Consider the following 24430-nt stretch of genomic DNA (forward strand, 5'->3'; position numbering starts at 1 on the left):
ATCACTCTTGTTTACTGAGATTCCATCATATGTCAGGTATGGGGCTGCACACTTGACAGATTTGATTTCATTCAACTCTTGAGACAATCTTCTGGTCCGAGTATTGTCTTCTTCATGTTACAAATGAAGCTCAGAAAGGTTAGATAACTGAATGAACATAGAGAGTAAGTGCCCAGGAGAAATTACAACTAAGATCCATCAGACTCCAATGCCCATGTCTTGGCCAGCACAACATACTGCCTCACCAATGTTTTAATAAAAGACATTTTAGGAGCACAAAATACATTGCCAAGGAATCAGGAAGGTTTTTATTCACAAGAACAGTTTAGCTCAGTATCTGGCTAACCAAAATTATTAAACCTCTCTTCTCTAATATTCAGTGGTTCTGAAACTTAAGCATGCGTTATAACCACCTTGGAGGGCTTATTAAAATACAGCTTTCTAGATCCTACCCCTAGATTTTTTATTTAGTAGGTATGGGAGAGAGTGGAGAATTTTTACTTCTAACAGTTTCCCAGATGATGATGGTGCTATTGGGCTGGGATCATACTTTGAGATCCACTGCTCTAATCAGTCACTAACAGGGGTGTCCAACCTTTCAGCATCTCTGGCCACACTGGAAGAAGAAGAGCTGTCTTGGGCCACACACTAAATACATTGCAACATGTAATCACAAAAAAATCGCATAATGTTTTAAGTAAATTTACAATTTTGTATGGGGCTGTATTCGTAGCCATGCTGGGCCACATTTGGCCCATGGGCCATTGGTTGCACACTCCTGATACCAGTTTCCCAACTCACCACAGTATTTTAAGAGGTATAAAGCCATTAAAAACTTTCTAAAAAAAGTGCATTTTAATTAACTATATACGTACCACCCATGTGATAAGTGGAATAAAGATTTACAAAATAAAATAATGGGCATACTGGACCTCCAAAAAACTCTGGGAATCCAGATACTATTTAAGGAAATCTGGTGCCCTGCCATGGTTACACAATGGACAGGCCTGAGGGAATGAGCAAGTTTTGTCTGTTTGAGCCCTTCTATATACCAGACATTAACTTACTGAATTTCAAAGACCCAGAATACAATGAAACAGACTTAATATCAAAGTTATAAAGTTATAAATGATTCTATCTCAGTTTAAAAGGCATCCTAGATGCTTAATTATGAATGACAATTATTATTATAGAGAAGTTCTTTGACACACATATATTAAACATTTGAGGCTCTATTGCTTTGAGAGTAACCCTAAAGATTCATGAAATGTAGTAACTGCTTATTGTGTAAAAGGCATGAATTTGACTTTGCAAGGCATCACAATACTGGTTTGTAGAGCAAGTCCCCGAGCAAAGGAGGGACCCTACCTTAGTCAGCCACTTGGCACTCTCATCTCGATGTAGCTTGATGGCTCTCTATTTGTTGTCAAGGCAGATATGTGAAGTAATAATGGTAGAGAGAAAATGTGCTTCTTTGTTAATAATGACACTGAAATGCAAACTATCTGTAAACTAGTTCTGGTAATGATAGTGAGCAGAAATGCAAAAGGTCTTTAAAAAGTGATGTTTCTGAGCCAGATAGTAAAATATTGGTGGTGGTAGTGGCGAGGGGGTTTTATGTTGGAGTGGTGGTGACAAATTTGGAGATTCACTCACAAATATCTGGTCATGTGCCCCCTCATAAATGTCAAAGTTTTCACAGATTTAGATAAGCAGAAGTGCTGGTTAGTGGAGAATTCTAGCAAATCAAATTCTAGCTAACAGTGAAATTAAGCATGTCTGGTAAGAAACACTGTTATTGGTATGGGGATTTTTCCAAAGCCTTCGATATTTAACTTCCCAGGCCTAAATCAAAGTAATGTGGGTTTACTCTTTCTCAGATTTTTTTTTATTATAAATTCCAGCAACTAGACATGTATCCAGGGAGCGTCATGTGCATTCAACTCTAGCTATTTACAGTTTACTAGATGCCTTTCTGAATTTTCTTTGTGTGTGGTTACTATTAGCTTCAACATGTGATTTAGAATTTAGCCTTTTGTGGTTAATATTATTACAAATACCCATTTCTATGCAAGACACAATACTTGTATATCCACCACCATTAATGGCTATATTCTATTCCATCATGATATATTAAACCGATAAATCTTTTTCATGATTATAAATAGTACTACCATCCCATCTTTAAACAAATTATTTTTCCTTTTCAGATTATTTCCTTGAGGGTATACGAACACTTTTGTACCTCTTGTCATTTATTTCTAGATTGCCCTCTAGGAAAACAACCCATTTATACTACTCCCAGAAACATGCTGTTTCCTTACAGCCTTGCCAAGACAGGGTTTTGTAACCCTATCTGTTCATAATTTCTGTTTATCATTTCCATTCATTGTTGATAGATCAGTAAGCAGGTTGTGATACATTGAAGCTGTTTTATTTGCATTTTTTAAATGCTAGAGAAGTTGTTCTTTTCCATGCAATGATTTTAATGCCTTTATTTCCTTATGTATAAATTGCCCATTCATTTTCCTTGCCCTTTTATGAAGCTGAATCTGAAAACTGACATTCAATATCTGTAACCATTCTTTATATATTTTGAACAGTCAATTGTTATCAGTAATGGTGACCCTAGACAATTTCCTCATTCTGTTGTTTACCTTTTTATTACATTTGCTGTACAAAGTATCCCCCCAACTTTAATATATTTGAAACCATCCATCTTGTCTCTGGCAATATCCTCTACTTAACAGACACAAATTTACCTTCCATTCATAGCTGAAATAAATATGCCATTCCACTGGTCTGTTTTCTAGAATCTACTACAAAGTACTGTATGTACTACTGATCTAATTATTCTCCATACTGGTACCTAGGATTCCCAACATTTTTAAAAGAAAGAGTGATTACTTTCTTCAGTTCAGGGTTGCTTCCACTGTGCTCTATATTCTTAGAATAGCTTAATCTGTTTCTGGAATCCCTTTTTTTCCAAATTTCACTGTTTGACTTTATTTCAACCCACTATCATATGGTTTTGGTAATTGTCACTTTACAACCAGCTTTAAAATCTGATAGGGTAAGTGTACCATTCTTACCTTTTTAAAGAAATGTATTATATGGTATTCTTACCCAGTTATTCTTCCAGATAAATTTCACTATGAATTTGTCAAGTTCTATAAAGTATACCAGAGTGACTCTAATTGGTAGTGCATTATATCTACATATTCACTTAGGGAGTATTGCAATCATTATTATATGTAGTCTTCCTAAATTGAAGCAGAGTATAGTTGTGTGTTTATTTATGTCTTTGTTTCTCCAATTAAGAGTTATAATATTCCTTGAACAAGTTTTGTGTGCCCTGAATTAATATCCAAGTATTTAAATTCACTTTGTCATACTTTTGATAAATCCTTCCATACCTCTGAAGGTTGCATTCTTCTTAGGTGGAAAAGCCTTCCTGAAAAGTGTATTCTTCCTAATAAAATTAAATTCAACTCTGAATTACTCATTTTCTTTCATTCAATAAGCACATAGGAAATGTGTACTGGATATTTCAACTCTGTTCATGATGTGGTATGACAAAGGTAAGGAACAGAGCCACTCCTAAACTGAGAGTTAAAAAAACCTGGGTTACATATACATTGTGAAATATTTGTTTTAGTTCTGTGAAATACATCATTGGACTCTTGATAGGAATTGCCTTGAATCTATAGATTGCTTTCAAAAATTTATATGGAATGACAAAAGGTCCCACATAGCAATATTGATCCTGAGAAAGAAGAACAAAGTTGGAGGAATCACACTACCTAATATCAAATTATACACCAAGGCCATAGTAATCAAAACAGCCTGGTACTGGCATAAAAAATAGACACGCAGGTCAATGGAACAGAATAGAGAGCCCAGCAATAAACCCACAGCTTTATAGTCAATTAATATTGGACAGAGGAAGCAAGCACACACAATGGGCTAAAGATAGTTTATTCAATAAATAGTGTGGGGAAAATTGGACAGATTCATTCAGAAAAGTGAAACTAGACCACCTTCTTATACCACATATATGAATAAATTCAAAATGGATTAAAGACTTAAATGTTAGACCCAAAACCATAAAAACTGTAGGAAAAAATAGGCAGCAAAATCTCAGACATTGCTCATAGCAATACTATATTGAATATATATCTCTGTGCAAGGGAAACAAAAGAAAAATAAACAAATGGGACATCATCAAACAAAAAGTTTCTATACAGCAAAGGAAATCATCAATAAAATAAAAAGACAACCTACAGAATGGGAGAACATATTCACTGATACATCTGATAAGGGGTTAATACCCAAATTTATAAAGACCTTACAAAACTCAACACCACAAAAACAAACAGCCTAATTGAAAAATAGGAAAAATATTCGAATAGACACCTCTCCTAAAAGGACATACAGATGGGTAACAGACATGAAAAGATGCTAATGTCACTAATCATCAGAGAAATGCAAATAAAAACCACAACAAGATACCACCTCATACATGTCAGAATGGCTATCATCAATAAATCAACAAACAAGTACTAGCAAGGATATGGTAAAAGAGGAACTCTTTTGCACTGTTGGTGGGACTACAGACTGATGCAACAACTGAGGAAAGCAATATGAAGATACCTCAAAAAGTTAAAATGGATCTGCCTTTTGTCCCAGCTATCCCACCTTTGAGAATATGTCCAAAGGCACCCAAAACACTAATTTGAAAGAACATAAGCACCACTATGTTCACTGCAGTGTTATTTACAATCGCCAAGATATGGAAGCAGCTCAAATGTTCATTAGTAGATGAGTAGATAAAACAACTATAGGATATTTACACAATGGAATGCTATTTGGCTGTAGAAAAGAAGAAAATTTTACCTTTGTGACAGTATGGATGGACTTGAAGAATATTATGCTAAGTGTAGTGAGCCAGTCAGAGCAAAAAAATACTATATGATTTCACTCATATGTGGAATCTAATGAACAAACTGAACTAAACAAGAAAAATAGACTCACAGATTGAGAGAATAACAGCTAAGTGGGGGAGGTTAGGGGATGAAGAGATTGAACAAAAAGGAAAAAGGACTCATGGACATGGACAACAGTGTGGTGATTGATGGGGTGGAGTTGGTATAAGGGGACTAAGTGGTAATAAAAAATATAATAAACACTAAAAAATAAAAAACATTAAATAAAAAATAGAAAAAACTGGGTAGTAGTTTGTCAAATACTTGTCATTTAATCTCAGAAGTAATGGCCTCTGGAGTCAGATGCATGTTTGACCTTGGGCAAAGTGACTTTATCTGTGAGTAAGTTTCCTCATCTTTAAAAATGGGTCCATAGACTTCTGGCCAGGATGGAGGTGTAGGTAGACACACTGTGCCTCCTTGCATAACCAAAATAAGGACAACAACAATTTAGAAACAAGATAACAACCAGAACTGACAGAAAATTGAACTATATGGAAGTCAGACAGTCAAGGGATTGAAATAGACTTATTCATCCAGACTGGTAGGTGGGATGGAGTTGGGAGGCTGAGCAGAGAGGGGTTGAGGTACAAGAAGTGGGGATACTGGGCACACAAGTCACCTGGGTGCTCAAGCCGGCAGTGGGTGGACCCTGGGAGCTCCAGTGGCAGCTGGCAGACCCCGGGCTTGGGGTGGCAATGGACAGACCCAGTGAGGTGGTGATTGTGAAGCAAGGCACTGCGGGTAAGGCGGCTGGCTGACCTGGTGGTGAACCCACATTCACATGCAGATAAACCAGGTGAAACTGGGGAGTGAGACAGACCTGGCAACCCAGTGTCCCAGTGCTGGGAAATAAAGCCTCAAAACACCAATTGAAAACACCTGTGAGGATTGGGGTGCCAGGAGAGACTCTCAACTTCAGAGGAGAATTCATTGGAGAGACCCGCAGGGTCCTATAACATACACAAGTCCACCCACATGGTAATAAGCATCAGAAAAGCCCAGTTTGCTTGGGGGGAGTGGCAGAAGAAACTGAGGCTTGACAGAGAGTAGAGCAAGTGCCATTGTTCCCTCTCTGAACCTGCCCCCACATACAGTGTCACAACCCAGCAACTGGGTTGCTCCACCCTGGTGAACACCTAAGGCTCTGCTGCTCATATGTAACAGGCATGACCTGATCAAAAAATGGCCCAAAGAGAAGAACAGGTCAAAGCTCCACAGCAAATACAACTAAGCAACCAAGAGATAGCCAACCTATCAGATGCACAGTTCAAAGCACTGGTGATGAGGATGCTCACAGAATTGGTTTCATTTGGTCACAAACTAGATGAAAAAATGAATGCTACACTAAGTGAAATGAAGGAAAATGCACAGGGAACCAATAGTGATGTAAAGGAAACTGGGACTCAAATCAATGGTGTAGATCAGAAGGAAGAAAGAAACAACCAAACAGAAAAGAATGAAGAAACAAGAATTCAAAAAAATGAGGAGAGGCTTACAAACCTCCAGGACATATTTAAATGTTCCAACATTCAAATTATAGGGGTACCAGAAGTGGAAGGGGAAGAGCAACAAGTGGAAGAGTTATTTGAACAAATAATAAAGGAGAACTTCCCCAATCTGGCAAAGGAAATAGACTTCCAGGAAGTCCAGGAAGCTCAGAGTCCCAAAGAAGGTGGACCCAAGGAGGAACATACCAAGGCACATCATAATTATATTAGCAAAGATAAAAATGAAGGAGAGAATTCTAGAAGCATCAAGACACAAGGAGACAGTCACCTACAAAGGAGCTCCCATCAGACTGTCAGCTGGTTTCTCAAAAGAGACCTAACAGGCAAGAAGGGGCTGGAAAGAAGTATTCCAAGTCATGAAATCCAGAAACCTACATCCAAGATTGCTCTATCCAGCAAAGCTTTCATTTAGAATGGAAGGGCAGATAAAGTGCTTCTCAGATAAGGTCAAGTTCAAGGAGTTCATCATCACCAAGCCCTTATTATAGGAAATGTTAAAGGGACTTATCTAAGAAAAAGAAGATAAAAAATATGAACAGTAAAAAGACAGCAAACTTGCAGTTATTAACAACCACACCTAAAACAAAAACAAACTAAGCAAACAAGTAGAACAGGAACAGAATCACAGAAATGGAGATCACATAGAGGGTTAGCAACAGGGGAGTGGGGTGAGGAGAGTGGGGGGAAAAGGTACAGATTATATTAGATGGTAGGTAGAAAATAGACAGGGTGAGGGCAAGAATAGTAGGGGAAATAGAGAATCTAAAGAACTTGTGACACATGGACATGACAAAGGGGGGGAATGTGGGTGGGAGCGGGTGTGCAGGGTGGAGGGGAATGAAGGTGGGGAAATGAGACAACTGTAATAGCATAATCAATAAAATATATTTAAAAATAAAATAAGATAAAAATGGGTCAATAAATAGTAAGCATCTCATGGAGCCATGATAAGTAATAAATGAAATAATTTATGGGAATGCTTATAGTAGTGCCTGACACATAATAAACACTTAATAAATGTTAGCTATTATACCTTTTGTTATTGTTGTTAATAATAGTATAATACTTTTCCTGAGTCTCAACTTCCTTTCATTCTCAGTCAAATGGGAACAATAGGCTTAACCATAGAAGGGTTGTTGTGAGGATTAACTGTGGTAATGTTCATAAAAATACCCAACACACTCTAAAAGTTTGTCCAAAGTGGAAAAATGGAAAGGATCACAGGAGGCAATCATAGGTACAGAAACCAAAAGTGATAACCTAGAAAATGCTTTCTTTTAGCTTTTAAATACATCAAACTCACGTGGTTTTTTCTCCTGGCACATCTACTTGCTAATTTTTCCCCTCCTGCTAATTTTAAAATGCATTTGAGTTCTCTGTACACAAACCAAATAACAGTGGAAGGAGAAAACCAACAGTGTAACTACATGGAATTAAAATGTATTGCAGGCTTCCAGGCAAAGAGAGTGGCTAAACAATGTACATTTGATTTTCCCACCTACACCATCATTCCTGTTGTGACAGAAATGACCTAAGAAAAGCTTCTGCACAGCTAAAGAAATCATCATAAAAATGAAATGGGAACCAACACTACGGGAAAACATATTTGTTAATGATACTTTGGACAAGGCTTTGATCTCTAAAATATATAAAGAACTCATATCCCCCAACACTAGGAAGACAAACAATTCAATTTAAAAATAGGCAAAGGACCTGAACAGACACTTCTCCAAGGAGGACACACAGATGGCCCATGGACATGTAAAAGGATGCTCAGCATCACTAGCCTTCAGAGAGATACAAATTACAACCACAATGAGATACCACTTCACACCAGTGAGAATGGCCATAATAAACACATCAACAAACAACAAGTGCTGGAGTGGTTGTGGAGAAAAGGGAACACTAGTGCACTGTTGGTGGGAGTTCAGACTGGTACAGCTGCTGTGGAAAACAGTATGGAATTTCCTCAGAAAATAAAAATGGAACTGTCTTGTGATACAGTGATCCCACTGCTGGGATTATATCCTAAGAGTCCTGAAACACCAATTCAAAAGAACCTAAGCACTTCAATGTTCATAGCAGTGTTATTTACAATAGCCAGGTGCTGGAAACAGCTTAAGTGCCCATCACTAAATGAGTGGATCCAAAAACTGTGGTACATTTACACAATGGAATACCACGCATCAGAAAGAAAGAAAGGACTCCTACCTTTCACAACAGTATGGATGGAACTGGAGAGTATTATGCTAAGTGAAATAAGCCAGGCAGTGAAAGACAAATACCATATGATCTCACCTATAAGTGGAATCTAATGAACAAAAACAAATTAATGAGCAAAATAGAAGCAGAGGGATGAAAACAAGGAAAAGACAGACTGATAGTGACCAGAGGGGTGGGGGGTAAGGGAGGAAAGAAAGGGAAGGGTCTAGTGAAAGAACATGTATAAAGGACCCACAGACATGGACAACAGGGTGGGAGTTGACTGTGGGAGTGGGTGTGGGCAGGACAGGGGAGAGCAATGGGGTAAAAAGTGGGACAACTGTAATTGAACAACAATAAAAAAAAGAAATGTTAAAATGTGTGTATGTGGAGTAAGGGAGTGGAAACTCCATCAGGATTTCTCCTCTTAAATGTCATCTCTGACCTTGACATTTCCTAGGCCTTATCATCTTCCCTGAGTTCATAAACTGTGATCTGCAGTATCAATATTCCTTCCCTTTTCACTGACCTCTCCTTTATGTTCTTAAACTTAAATCAGTTTCCCAAATCCTGACCAAATCTTTATTCAAATAAGTTTCTCATAGTTAGCTTTTCAAATCACAATTGCCTGGAAAGCTTGTTACAATGTAGATCCCTGAGCAATATCCTAGTTTCTGATTCAGGAGGTCTAATAGAGGCCTAAAAATTTGTTTGCATTTTCTGTTCTCAGATAAAACTTAGGTTGCTGGTCCTAGGACCACAATCTGAGAACCACTAACTTAAACCCTTTGCCCTCTCTACCTACCATCCAATTTTCTCCTTCCTTCCCATAGCCAACAACTTTTTTAAAAACATTTTTAATGTTTAAATGTCTTTTTAAACATTCTTCTTTTAAAATACTTTTAAAATCACACAGTAATACGAACACATAATCAAGGTATTAAAATTAATAAAAAGAAACTGAAATCTTCCTATGTTGCTAGAGGAAATAAAAATGGTATACAGCCCTGGCTGGTGTGGCTCAGTTGGTTGGAGCATTGTCCCATAACCAAAAGGTTGCAGGTTTGATTCCTGGTCAGGGAACATACCTACATTGTGGGTTTGGTCCCAGTCCAGGCACATAATGATCCCTGGACTGGGCACATGGGATCCCTGTTCTGGGCACTTAGGGGAGGCAACCAATCAATGCTTATCTCTTGCATCAATGTTTCTCTCCCTCCCTTCCTCTCTAAAAGGTAATGAAAAAAATGTCCTCGGATGAGGCTAAAAAGTTGTTTTAAACGGTATACATAGCTACTTTGAAAAAAAGTTAGGCAGTTCCTCAAAAAGTCAATAGAATTACCATGTGGTTCAGAAATTCCGCTTCTAATTATATTCCCAAGAGAACTGAAAACATATGTCCACACAGAAACTTGTACACAAATGCTCATAGCAGCATTATTCACAATAGCAAAAAAGTGAAAATGGCCGAAATGTCCACTAATGCATGAATAGATAAATAAAGTGTGTTATATCCATACAGTAGAATATTATTTGGCAAGAAGATGGAATGAAATAGTGATACATGCTACAACATGATGAAACAAGCCAGATGCAAAAGCCCACATATTGTATGATTTCACTTATATGAAATGTCCAGAATAGGCAAATCCCTAGAAACAGAAAATAGATTAGTGGGTGTTTATAGTTGAAGGTGGGAATAAGGAATGACTGCAAATAGGCACAAAGGATCTTTTTAGGAAGACAGATATGTTTTAAAAATTGGATTGTAGTGATGATTGCACCACACTGTAAATTTAGCAAAACTCATTGAACCGTACACTTAAAACCAGTGAATTTATGATGAATAAAGCTGTGAGCACTTTTCCATGCACCTCCCTTTAAGACTATCATGCCATCTACTTTTTATGCCCACCATTTTACTAAGTTTGACTTTTTGAGGGTCACTTGTGATCCCAAATTGTCAAAGCCCGTAGCAGTCCTCTTCTTATCCTTTGCGATGGTGCACTGGCATACTTCTTCCACCACTATAGCTGCTTGCTCCTTTGGTTTCCTTGCTGGTTCTTCTTCCTCATTCCACCCCATGGTGGGTGATCAGTAAGTCTCCTTTGAGGTATCCATTTGTCTCCCTCACTAACTTCAAATTCAACATATCTCAACTCAAACTTATCATCTCCACCAAACCAGCTCCCCTTCTCACCTGCCCTAGCTATGTCAATAAGTTTCTCCAAGTCACCAGGCTTTGAAATTACTCTTGACTTATCTCCTTTCTTTCCTGAATTCTAATCACCAAGTTCTCTCTACTTTTCTCTAAGTTCTCCCTACTTTTATTCCAAAAGGTGTCAAATATTTGTGAGCAAATAATCTGAACAGGATACATGAGTAGCAATGCAAATATTAAATAAACACATGAAAAATTCAAACTAGAATAATCAAAGTAAGCACATTAAAATGATAATAGGTAGCATTTACATTCATTGAATTAGAAAAAGAAGATTTTCTGTGATGGCAAGATTTTGGTCAACTGGTATCCTCATAAATTGCCAGCAGCAGTGTAAACCACCTCCTAGCAAAGCTGTTTGGTGAAACAATAAGAATGTTCATATTCTTTCAAATTGTGATCCCAACTCTAATAATTATTTTAATAAGATAATTCAAAATAAAAAAAGATTATACCTATACAGAGTTTCTGCAGCATTATTTTATAATAGCAAGAAATTGGAAATAATCTAGTTATCCAAAAATTTGGGAATGATTAAGCAAATTAAAGCATATTAAGCTACTTAAGTATTATGCAGCCATTATAATTTGTAACTATTGAGGGAGCCTGTACAGCAACATTCAAAACTGTTCACCAAATAATGCTTAGTGGGGAAAAAAGAACAGGATAAACAAAATCACATTTACATAGTTATTTAACCATGCCAAAATATCTCTATATCTATAGATAAAAGTTGGCAGAGAAGTGAAAACATTCAGGGTGTTAGGATGGTAGGACTAAAGCTACTTGTTCTTCTGTTTTTAATTCCCCCCCAAATATTAATACACATTTATCTATTTTTTTTCTACACCACCCTCATCTCAACCCAGAGCCACACTGTTTCATGCCTGGATCACTGCCCATGATTGGCCTCTCTTCAACCCATCTAGGCTGCGAATGCTGCCAAGTTTTCTAAAGTGGCACATTTACCATGTCACTTAACTGATCGATAACCTTTAATTGCTTCAATGTTTGTGATCCTATGTAGTTTTTTAATTTAATTATTTAATTTTTCTCTTTTACCATTCATTCCCTTTATGTCCCCCTCCCCCCAGCAAAAACCACACTGTTGTCCATGAGTCTTTTTCCCTTTTGCTCAATTTATCCACCCCCTAACCTCCCCCCTTAGCTGTCATCGTGATAGCTATGAGTCTATCTCTATTTTTCTTGTTTAGTTCACTTTGTTCATTAGATTCTACATATGAGTGATCCTATCTCATTTTTAGGGCCTACCAATCTGTTGGGAACTGCTTTGCCTGGTTGCAGGAGTTGTAACTGCCCCCCATGGATAAGGCTGAGTGAGTGACCTCCAGACTGTAAGCCACTAAGGAGACAAAGTTTATCTCCCTGGCAGGAGTGCTGCTTCTGCTTCATCCATCTCTGGCCCCCAACGCTTGGTCAGTTAGTCAATGACAGGTAAGACCCCTCAGAGGGGGAGCAACCTAAGCCAGACATGATCACTTGGGAGGGCCTTAAGGAAAGATTCAAGGGGCTGCAACAAAGAGAGGGTGATGGACCCTTGCCCCCCCCAGCTATTCTGACATAGCTTGAGTCCCTATTTCCATCTGGGAGAAGCGCTTTCTGGTTCTAATTTGCTGAAGCCTAAAAACCTATGATGGGGAAGGTGGTGCAGCCCTTTGCCGGCTAGAGCAGGTTCCGGAGTGATCGGGCATAAGAAAGAATTCGTAAAGACCTCTGAAGCCTGCTTTGCTAACAGTGCTTTCATTTATATGATAAGGGTCCAAGCAGGAAATGAGTATGTCTCCCAAAGTTTTTGCAACCCGTTTACCTGACAGACACTGACTCAGATTAAGCCCTCAGATTTCTTTGAAATGTTATCTATTGTTTGATTCTTGCCACTTCACATTGATTGATGAGCTTTACCTGTATTCCTGTGTTACGAACCTAATAAAAGCCCTTGAGGAAGGGGCTCTTGTTCTTCTCTTTTCAGAGATTGATCACCTTTCCTCCCCAAGCAGATCATGTCTTGGTAGTTTCATTTTCATCCGTGGCAGATGAGGGGACTTGCGGGCAAAGTTGCCCCCACACTGATCCTTGCCCCAATACTTTACTATTTGTCCTTTTTTCTCTGCTCTTACTGCTGCTGCTCTTCCTCCCTTTCCTCTTACTCCTCCTTCTCACTATTACAACTAATACTTAATGAGGGTTTAAGGTCTCAGATTGTGTTCTAAATGCTTGACATATATTAACTCATTTAATCCTCAAAACAATCACATGAGGTAGATGAGGAAACTGATGGGAGAGAAAGAGACAGAGAGAATGAAAAGGATATGGGGAGATATCATTTGCAAATATATTTTCCCATATGGTTGGTTCCCTTTTCATTTTGCTGATGTTTTCTTTAGATGTGCAGAAGCTTTTTATTTTGATGAAGTCTCATTTGTTTATTCTTTCCTTTATGTCCCTTTTTTAAAATGTATTTTTTATTAATTATGTTGTTACAGTTGTTCTATTCCCCCCCTTCATTCCCCTCCACCCTACCCCCCACCATTACCCCCCTTTAGTTTATGACCATGTGTCTCAAGTTCTTTAGATTCTATATTTCCCATATTATTCTTGCCCCCCCATCTATTTTCTATCTACTGTCTATGCTACTTATTTTCTGTACCGTCTCCCCCCTTCTCCTCCTCCCACTCCCCTGTTGCTAACCCTCCTTGAGATCTTCATTTCTATGTTTCCACTCCTGATCTAGCTGTCCTTTTAGTTTGCTTTTGTTTTAGGTGTGGTTGTTAATAACTGTGAGTTTGTTGTCCTTTCACTGTTCATGTTTTTTTTTTACTTCTTTTTCTTAGGTAAGTCCCTTTAACATTTCATATAATAAGGGCTTGGTGATGATGAACTCCTTGAATTTGATCTTATCTGAGAAGCACGTTATCTGCCCTTCCATTCTAAATGAAAGTTTTGCTGGACAGAGCAATCTTGGTTGTAGGTCTTTGGTTTTCATGACTTGGAATACCTCTTTCCAGCCCCTTCTTGCCTGTAAGGTCTCTTTTGAGAAATCTGCTGACAGTCGGATGGGGACTCCTTTGTAGGTGACTATCCCCTTAGCTCTTGATGCTTCTAGGATTCTCTCCTTCATTTTAATCTTGGCTAATGTAATTATGATGTGCCTTGGTGTGTTTCTTCTTGGGTCCAACTTCTTTGGGACTCTCTGAGCTTCCTGGATTTCCTGGAAGTCTATTTCCTTTGCCAGATTGGGGAAATTCTCCTTTATTATTTGTTCAAATAAGTTTTCCACTGGTGGCTGTGCCTTTCCCCCTTCTGGTACCCCTATAATTCGAACGTTGGAGCATTTAAAGATGTCCTGGAGGTTCCTAAGACTCTCCTCATTTTTTTGAATTCTTGTTTCTTCATTCTTTTCTGTTTGGCCATTATTTGCTTTCTTCTGGTCCACTCCATTGATTTGAGTCCCAGTTTCCTTTTCATCGCTATTGGTTTTCTGTGCAATTCCATTCATTTCAATTAGTTTCGCCTTCATATGTTTGTCTAATTTTTGGCTATAATCAACCAGTTCTGTGAGGATCCTGATCACCAGTGTTTTAAACTGTGCGTCTGAGAGTTTTGCTATTTCTTCGTTGCTTAGATTTATAGGCTCTGGGGCTTTGAGATCTTCTTGAGCCATTTTTGGTCTGTTTGCACCCGTTAAGTATGAGGAGTGGAGCCTTGGACTCCCAGGCCGTTGGGTTGTGACTCTGTATGTGGAGGCAGGGTCAGAGCGGGGAAATGGCGGCCCCCTCTGCTGTTTCTCACAGCTGGGTGATGAGCAGAGCCTTAGGTTGTTCACGGGGGCAGGGCCACTTAGGTCGCTGGATTATGACGCTGTATGTGGAGGCGGGGTTAGAGCGGGAAATGGCGGTGCCTTCCACCAATGCTTGCCGCTGGGGCTGCTGGCTCTCGTCCAATCGCCCACTCCCTTGCTTGTCTATCCACACAGGAATGCGCAACCACAGTCAACCCGCAGCCCTGCTCCCTCGCTGTTTCCCCGCAACTGCTTGCTGAGTTGCCCACCAGGTCCAACCCTGCGCCTGGATTCCACGTGCCTGAGTCCATCTGACCGAGTTTTCCTGTGCTACCCTGCTCTGCCAGCTGCTGGTTTCGCCCCTCTTACCGGTCAGGCTGAAGAATTTGTTGTTATCAGACTTTGGAAAAGTTCAATTTTCTCTGTTCTGGCTGTGTTTTCTGTTGCTATTATTTAGTTGTCTCTAAACTTGGTTGTGTGAGGAAGCACGGCATCTCCACCTATACCGCCATCTTGGTGGAAGTCCTCCTTTATGTCCCTTGCTCTAGGGGAAATATCAGTGAAAATATTGCTGTGTGGAATATCTGAGATTTTCCTCCCTATGTTCTCCTCTAGGACTCTTATGGTGTCGTAACTTATATTTAAGTCTTTTATCCATCTTGAGTTTATTTTTGTGTGTGGTGTAAGTTGGTGGTCAAGTTTCATTTTTTTTTTTTTTTGCATGTAGCTGTCCAGATTTCCCAACACTATTTGTTGAAGAGGCTATTTTTACTCCATTTTATGCTTCCGCCCCTTCGTCAAATATTAATGGACAGTAGAAACTTGGGTTTATTTCTGGGCTCCCTGTTCTGTTCCATTGGTCTACATGCCTGTTTTTGTGCCACTACCAGGCTGTTTTGATTACAGTGGCCTTGTAATACAGTATGGTATCAGGTATTGTGATCCCTCCTACTTTGCTCTTCTTTCTCAAAATTGCAGCTGCTATTCGGGGTTGTTTATGGTTCCATATAAATTTTTCAAGTGTTTGTTCTATGTCTGAGAAATATGCCATTGGTACTTTTATAGGTATTGCATTGAATCTATAAATTACTTTGGGTAGTATAGACATTTCGATGATGTTAATTCTTCCAATCCATGATCACGGTATATGTTTCCATTTGTTTGTGTCTTCCTTGATTTATTTTTTCAGTGTTGTATAGTTTTCTGCATACAGGTCTTTTACCTCCTTGGTTAGGTTTATTGACTAAACCAAAATACCTTGGTTTATTCCTAGGTATTTTATTTTTCTTGTTGCTATACCAAATGGGATTTTTCCCCTGATTTCTGTTTCTGATATTTCATTGCTGGTGTACAAAAATGCCTTTGATTTATGAATATTGACTTTGTATCCCACTGTTTTGCCAAATTTACTTATTAGGTTGAATAGTTTTTTGGTGGAGTCTATAGGATTTTCTATGTATACTATCATGTTACCTGCACACAATGACAGTTTTGATTCCTCCTTTCCAATTTGGATGCCTTTTATTTTTTTCTTATCTGATTCTTGTAGCTAGGACTTCCAATACTGTGTCTAATAGAAGTGGTGAAAACAGACATCCTTGTCTTATTCCTGATCTTACTGGGAAAGCTTTTAGTTTTTGCCCATTGAGTATGATGTTGGCTGTAGGTCTCTCATATATGGCCTTTATGATGTTGATACCTTGGACAAGGGTTTGATCTCCAAAATATATAAAGAACTTACAGAACTCCACTCCAGGAAGGCAAACAATCCAAATAAAAAATGGGCAAAGGACCTGAACAGACACTTCTCCAAAGACATACAGAGGGCCCAGAGATATATGAAAGAATGCTCAGCATCACTCACCATCAAGGAGATGCAAATCAAAATCACAATGAGATACCACTTCACAGAAGTCAGAATGGTGATCATAAACAAATCAACAAACAAGTGTTGGAGAGGTTGTGGAGAAAAGGGAACACTAGTGCACTGTTAGTGGGAATGCAGACTGGTATAGCCACTGTGGAAAACAGTATGGAATTTCCTCAGAAAACAAAAAAATGGAACTGCCTTTTGACAGCAGTTAATGGAATTTCTGGGGACTATCTCCTAAGAATCCTGAAACACCAATCCAGAAGAACCTATGCATCCCATTGTTCACAGCAGCACAATTGAAAATAGCCAAATGCTCAAAGTAACCTAAGTGCCCACCAGTAAATGAATGGATCAAAAAACTATGGTGTATTTACACAATGCAATACTACTCAACAGAAAGAAAAAAGGAGCTCCTACCCTTTGCAACAGCATGGATGGATCTGGAGAACATTATGCTAAGTGAAGTAAGCCAGGTGGTGAAAGACAAATACCATATGATCTCACCTATAAGTGGAACTTGATCAACAAAACAAAGAAGCAAGCACAATATAACCAGAGACATTGAAATTAAGAACAAATTGACAGTAACCAGAGGCAAGGTGGAAGGGGATAATGGGCAGAAAAGGGGGAAGGATTGTGAGGACTTTATATAAAGAACACATGGACAAAACCAATGGGGGGTAGGGTCAAGGTTGGGAAGTGAGGATAACTGGGGTTGTGGGGAGTAGTGGGGGGAAAGTGGAGATAATTGTATGTGAACAAGAATTTTTAAAAAGTAGAAAAATAAGGAGGGAGCAAGAAACGTCCCAAGCTAACACAGCTAGAGAATGGAAGAAGCTGCATTTGAACACAGGCAGATTGACTACAAGGTCACAACCCTTAACCAGGGGGTCTTATTCCTCCCACATACTCTACTCAGACTCCCCTCTGGTTCTTTACTCTTATAGGTCCCAACCTTTACTTTACTTACCCTCCAATGAACTTAAAGCACAATAACACTTATTATGTATTGGCCCCTTGCCATGTGCCAGGCATTTCTTGTTTAAATCATGTATTTGACACTTCATCCTATAGCAACTTGCCTGAATAAGCAACAAGTGGCTTTAAATCCTGGCTTACCTGCCTTGGATGGGTGTTTCATTTGGTTGGAGCATTGTTCCATAAATGAAAAGGTTTGGGGTTTGATCCCAAGATAGGGCATGTGCCTTTATTTTGGGTTCGGTTTCTGATTGGGGAGCCTATTGGAGACAACCAGTCTCTCTCTGTGTGTGTCTCTCTCTCCCTCCCCCTCTCTCTTCTCTCTTTCTTCTTTCTCTAAAGTCAATAAAAATATCCTCAGGAGAGGGTTAAAAAATAAAATAAATAAATTCTGGCTTGTACCTTTAGTAGCCATGAGGTCTTCAGTAAATTACTTAGTTTGTCTGAATTTCAGATTCTTTATCTGAGCCAACAGTTCTCAAAGTGTGGTCCCAGAAGCATCACCTGGGTAGCTTTTTAGAAATACACAGTTTGAGCCCCATTGCACACCTACTGAATCACACTTGCTGGGGGCAAGATCTACCTATTTCTCCATTTTAATGAGCCTTTCAGGTATTTTTAATGTACACTCAAGTTTTAGAACCACCACCTCAGCTATAATAATAATACCTACCTGACAGAGTTTGGGGGCCAATAGAACATAATATCTGTAACTTAGCTGTGGCATGTAGATTGTTTTATAAATGGTAACTTATTATTACTGCTACTTTGTGTGGGTTAGTCTTTCTTGCTCAAGCTCTGGGTGGGCAGGCATCATGCTTCCTGGTGCTCTTTATTATTTCCCTGCTCATCTAGAAAAAGGTAGTACATACACTAAGTTTTGAACAAAGCCTTGTTACTTCACTGACTGGTTGGTAAGAGAACCATTTTTGGAGAAATACTGTAGGGCAGTACAGCAGGTCCTTGAATAAGATCACTTTGTTAAATGGTACCTTTTGAAAACATTGATGAATAAAAAAATGATTCCCAGCCAGGACCACTGTCTTTGTGTAGTTCACATGTTCTTCTGCATAGATTTCTTCCCACATCCCAAAGATATGCATGTGAAGTGAATTGGCATGTCTACATTAACCCAGTCTGAGTGAGTGAGTGAGTGTGTGTGTGTGTGTGTGTGTGTGTGAGTGTGTCCTGAGATGGAAAGGCATCCTGTCCAGGGTTGCATCCAACCTCGTTTTCTGAGTTTCTAGGATTGACTCTGGCCATCTGCAACCCTGAACTGAAATAGGTGGGTTAGAAAAGAATTAATTTTTTATTTATCTTTATTTCAATGTTTAATATTAGAAGTGTTTTGGGTCTTCATTTAGAAATTTGGTCTGGTTTTTGTGCCCAGAATATATTCTGTAGGAACTTAATTCTTGTTTATATCAGTCAGCCTATGGTAAAATTGATTCCATTGCATGGTTTCACTTAAAATTGCAACCTATTGATGATGTTAAGTGAGAACTTACTGTGGAGTATCTCTGAAGTAAGACTGCCTGGATCTAGTCAATTTAATATCTGTGGGACTTTAGGCAAATTATTTATCTGTGTTTGCTTGTGTTTCTCTTCTTGGGCAAATGGGAAGATTAATAGTACCCATCCCTTAAGGTTATAGTAAAAAAACAAATGTAAAGTGCTTTGAATGGTTCCCAGAGTAGAACACTGTGCTCAAGAAATGTTAATTAACATTATTTTTTGTGTGTGTGTCATTTCATTCACCCAATGGTAGAGACTCTGTTTCTTCATTTGGCAAGCAAATGAAAAATACACCTGAGCAACTTCTGTGTGCTAGGCACATAGACTAGGTCTATGACCAAGGTATGGTCTTCTCTCTTAAAGCTTTCAGTCTAATATGGGAAACTCTGCAGGCCCACTAGACTGAAACAAGTTCTCTAAGGATATAATACAAGCCAGTTCACAGAGAGGAATCAAGACTAACCAACAAGAGTAACAAACAAGACTAACCAATAAAATCCTATAGTATCCCCAATCCAGGTTAGACTCCTGAGACATGATGTTGAGTGATCAGTTTGAAGTGTTTCTTTAGGGATCTTAATTGAAGTAGTTATGATGAAAAATACATGAACTTTGGGGCCAGACAAACCTGGGTCTGAATCCTGGTTCCATCAGTTATACTAAGTGACCTCAGCTAAGTTACATGAGCTCTCTGTTCCTCATCTATCAAATAGCTAGTAAAAATGAACTGCTGTGGAGACTAAATGAGATTATGGGTGTAAAACGATCCAGACCAGTGACTGACACTTTATATTGGGTTCTTCCTTTTTTCATTGCCAACCAGAAAATGAGCAGGTTTCCAAGACTTTGGAATCAAAAGAAAGCCAAATTATTCCTGACTACACTACCAAATCATAGGGGACAACATAGAACCCCAGAAAGAATCTCAGGTTCTTCTAGGGTCAGAACCAGATTTTAGTCCTCTCCTTTAGTGTCCCCTTCCAAAAGTGCCCCTATCAAGGCACAGCTAAGAGCTTTCTTCCCTAACCCTCCTTCATTCCTGGAATTTGAGTTAAAGAATCAATATAACTTAAAGGTGTCTTATAATTAGACCTGGAGAAGAACTGATTGTAAGAGTACATCAAGGAATTTCACAAAAGAGAGGGTCTAACCAGGCTGATGTAGAGCACACCAGAAAAGGTAACCGTCACTCCTTATGGTTGGTCACCTATGGCAGGTAGGCTCATCCTTGGGGAATATGAGTGCTGTATGCCATGCTCCCCATATTACAAAAGCAGATTCCATTCTGGGCATTTTTTTTCCTTAAGGGCTTTGTCCAAGCAACTCTTTTCCCTCTAGCCCAAGCCATATATACCATTTGTGAAAATGTCTCTGCTTTCTCTCATGAATTTTAACCTATTGTTAGTATAATCTGCCCTTGCAATTTAAATGAGGAGACCTTAAGATTTAATATGCCCTGTAAAAAGAAAGGTTGCAGAACCCAAGAAACAAGTGCCTCTGACAACTCTGAAGCAAAGGCACAGTAGTAGCTTGATAGTCTTACCTATTTTTTGCTCCCTCCAACTGCCCAATGGTCACTGAGAAGGCAGTCATAATTTATGCCTCCTCATCTGTTTCAGCACAGTTTTGTCCTATATGTTCTCGTGCCTGAGCAGGACTGCCTTAGGCCTGAGATGATGGGCACAATGTCCCACAAAACTACCTCACTACTCCATATTCTAAAGTGTCCTAGCAATCAGTTTGGTCTGTAACCCACTGCCTGGGGGCAGACTGGATGACGTTTGTGGCATCAAGCCCTTGCTGTAAACACCAAACCAGGTTCCTTAAAGAAAGCTGAACAGAAAGAAAAGCTTACCATTTCTATAGAAATTCAGAGGCACCAACTCACCCCAACACCCTGAGAAGCCACTTACCTCCCTGACTGGCTGGTCTTCCTGTTTCCTGTTGTTGATTTCCATTTATCCCCAGGAAATTCCTACAAAGCAAAATTCTGATAAGTTAGGGAGCTCTGAGCAGTCAGGTAGTTAGATGGCTTCAAAAGTGTGAAGAATTTAGGAACCTATACCCTGCCAGGACCCATATCTGGTTCCTTCTACTCTCTCACGCAGGCTAGAGAAATGTATATGGAGGCTGCCTTTTTGTCAGGAGGCCTATGAACTGCTGGGAGCATGCAGAGACTAAGAGAGCACTCAGGGACCTGGACAGTGTAGTCTAGAAACTCTGTTTTCCTCTGTTTCTCCACTCCCCTCCCAAACCACGTTAAAAACCAGTTTAGCACGTTTGCTGTTTCTTCTGGCTGTTGTAAAGGAGGTCTTTTTATTTGTTCTATCTGGTGGATCTGCACTTTCCTTTTGACTCTTCCAACATAGAAAGCATCTTCTTGGAAGCCCTGGTCCTTAAAGGGCCATTGAAGCCTAAAGCTCCTGCTGCTGTAACCATTTCCTAGAGTGAGGCAGAGGGAGATAATGCATTCGAGCACACTGCTGTACTGCTGTGGCCCTTCCTTCTCCCAGATTCAGTGGCAGGGTCTGAGATGGGCTTATCCCTGGGGAACCTGAGTGCTGTGTATCATGTTCCTCACATTACAGATGTAGATTCTTCACTGGGGGCACTTTTTTTCCATAAGGGCTTTGTCAAAGCAACTCTTTTCCCTCTTTATGCATGCCACTTGTAAAAGTGTCCCTACCTTCCTATTCTAACTCTAAACATAATGCAAATTTGCGTTTGACATTCTTCCCACTTTTGCATTCAGCACCCCTCTCTAGCAACTCAGAGGTTAGCCCAACAGGAGTGCACAGTTTTTCTAAGTCTCACTGATCTTTTAAATTCTCACTTTCTCCAATGCTATTATTGGACCCATTTAAAGTTTTATTATCTTTGTCCTAGTTAAATAAAAAAAATACTTTCTTTTGGGATTGAGACATTTAGTGTCAGTCATACTAGCTAAAATACTTAATAGCTGTGTTATTTGAGGGAAGTTGTGTCACCTTTCTGAACCTCAGATTCCCATCTGGCAAATAAGAACTTTGCTACGTAGCCTTGCTTGGGTCCCAGTAGTCAGGATAAAATGGGATGTGCATACAGAATGCCTAGCACAGTGCTCAGCACATAGGAGGCTCTGGATGTTAGTTGCCAGAGAAACGATGAAGTTTCTCAGCTTTTATACAATCAGAGCAGTCCCTGTCTGTACCTGTCATGTTAGAGCAGCTCTAACCACTTGTTAGATTTCAGACTCTGCCTTGGTGCCCTTGTGAGATGTCCCTGCCCTCATACTTGTTCAGCCACAGTGGGAGCCAGGATTTCCTGTCCATGCCCTGTCTGGCCCTATGGGAAGTGCTCAGTAAATAGCAGTGGCCAAACCAAACAAAGTTGTGTCCCAACTCCCAGCCTCCTTCACAGATTCCCAGTATCACATTACATTTTTTTCTTGAGCTTAGATTGCTGTAAATTGCCTGCACCCTTTGAACCAAACAGGCAGTTATGCCATGGCTCGTTGCAGATGGTGATTGACTGTAGTGGGCACTTGCTGCCCCAATAGAAGATATACTGCTAAAAGGCATCCTGCCACACTGGACAAAGCCTGGGCTTTGAAATCAGCTTATGGAGAGACAGTGTAGCATGATTAGGAGCTTGGGCCCTGAAGCTAAATTACATGGATTCAAATGCCACACTTGCTATGAGACCTCAAGAAAAATATAAACTTCTCTTTATATCATTTCCCCCAGCTATTTAATAGTATGATTGTTATAATAGAACTATTTCTTGATTGCTTTGAGAACTACATGAGTTGATATATGTGAAGTATGTAGAATAGTACTTGGTGCACAGTAGACACTCAATTGTTAAGTTATTGTTCAAATGCTGGCTTTGCCATTTGCTAGATGTGTGACCTCTCTGAGCCTCAGTTTTCTCAGCTGTAAAATGGGGATCCTATTATAACATATCATACAGTTGTTGAATGAAATAATGTGATAATAAATGGAAAATTAATTGCTATGAAGTATAAGGGATGTAAGTTTGTACTGATTTTAGTTCTCTTAACAGTGCTAAACAGGAGCCTGTTAGCTCTCTAACATCTTCCAGGGGCCAGAAGGAGAAGGAAATCAGCCTTACTTCACACAGCCCTAGTCATACGGGCTGGGGTACCTTAATCCATGCTATGAGATTTTCTCATGTCTGAGGGTGGGGTGTGTTCAGGTGGCAGGGATAATAAAAATGGGTGTATAGTGGCTCTTAGATGTCCATCCACATATCTAAAAGCCTAGTGCTTAAGCAGACCTGTTAAGCTAGTCTAATAGGCATTAGGAACTGAATATATCCCTTCCTCAGAGTGCAGAAGAAAACCTGAATTGCTGCTGCCAACTGATGCAAACTGCAAATTTCACCTCCTTCCTTTATGGAATTATTGGCCCTGGGCTGACATATCTACAGCCACCATCTCCTTAACCCCATATGCCCACCCTACTTCAGTCCCTTTTTTCGATGGTCCACTTGCGGTTCCTTCTTTGAGCAAACTTTCCCAAGCTAAGCCAATCTCTCCCCTTATTTTAAAAGATAATAACTCACACTTATAAGATGATTATGGTCTTGCAGTCACTGTTTTAAATGCCTCACCCATGTTCCATCATTTAATCCTCACAATCAACTCATGAAGTAGGTACTGTTATTACCTCCATTTTTAAGTTGGAAAGCATAAGAATTTGAACCTAGGCAGTCTGATTCCAGCATCAGTGCCCTTAAAAATTACTTTATATTTCCCCTATTTTTTTAGAAGTTTTTAAGATATTTTATTTATTTATTTTTAGAGAGGAAAAGGAAGGGAGAAAGGGGGGAAGTGAAACATCAGTGTGTGGTTGCCTCTCACACGCCCCATCCTGGGAACCTGGACTGCAACCCAGGCATGTGCCCTGACTGGGAATTGAATCAGTGATGCTTTGGTTCACAGCCTGGCACTCAATTCACTAAGCCATACCATCCAGGGCCTCTCCTCTTTCTTTTTAACATTTATTATGGATATTTTCAAGCATACAGAAGTGTTGAACAAATTTACAATCAACACACACATATCCACCACCTAGATTCTATGATTAATATTTTACCATATTTTTCTTATCACATATCTCTCTGTTCACTCCTCCATCCACCCACGAATCCATCCTAATTTCTCGATGCATTTCAAATTAAGTTACAAACAATGTTATCCCTATAAAAATTGAAAGCTTAAATGTGATGGACAAATTCCTTGAAAGACAAACTACCAAAGCTCATTCAAGAAGAAATAGATAACCTAAATGACCCTATATTTATTAAAGAAATTATATTTGTAGTTTAAAAAATCTTTCCACA

At 39.3% G+C, this 24430-nt stretch overlaps 1 protein-coding gene across 5 annotated transcripts in view; it reads right to left on the bottom strand.

Moving 5' to 3' along the window:
* Positions 1 to 24430, bottom strand: part of SHROOM4 (shroom family member 4) — a 262559-nt gene that overhangs the window by 23709 nt on the left and 214420 nt on the right. For all 5 annotated transcript variants that reach the window (XM_037159038.2, XM_053670636.1, XM_053670639.1 and 2 more), the window contains one exon: positions 20998 to 21059. In XM_037159038.2, the coding sequence (XP_037014933.2) occupies positions 20998 to 21059 (62 nt within the window). The remainder of the gene's footprint in view (positions 1 to 20997; positions 21060 to 24430) is intronic.

The sequence above is a fragment of the Artibeus jamaicensis genome, unplaced genomic scaffold, assembly GCF_021234435.1.
Source record: "Artibeus jamaicensis isolate MK-2021 breed Jamaican fruit bat unplaced genomic scaffold, CSHL_Jam_final contig_60, whole genome shotgun sequence".
Classification (NCBI taxonomy): Eukaryota; Metazoa; Chordata; class Mammalia; order Chiroptera; family Phyllostomidae; genus Artibeus; species Artibeus jamaicensis.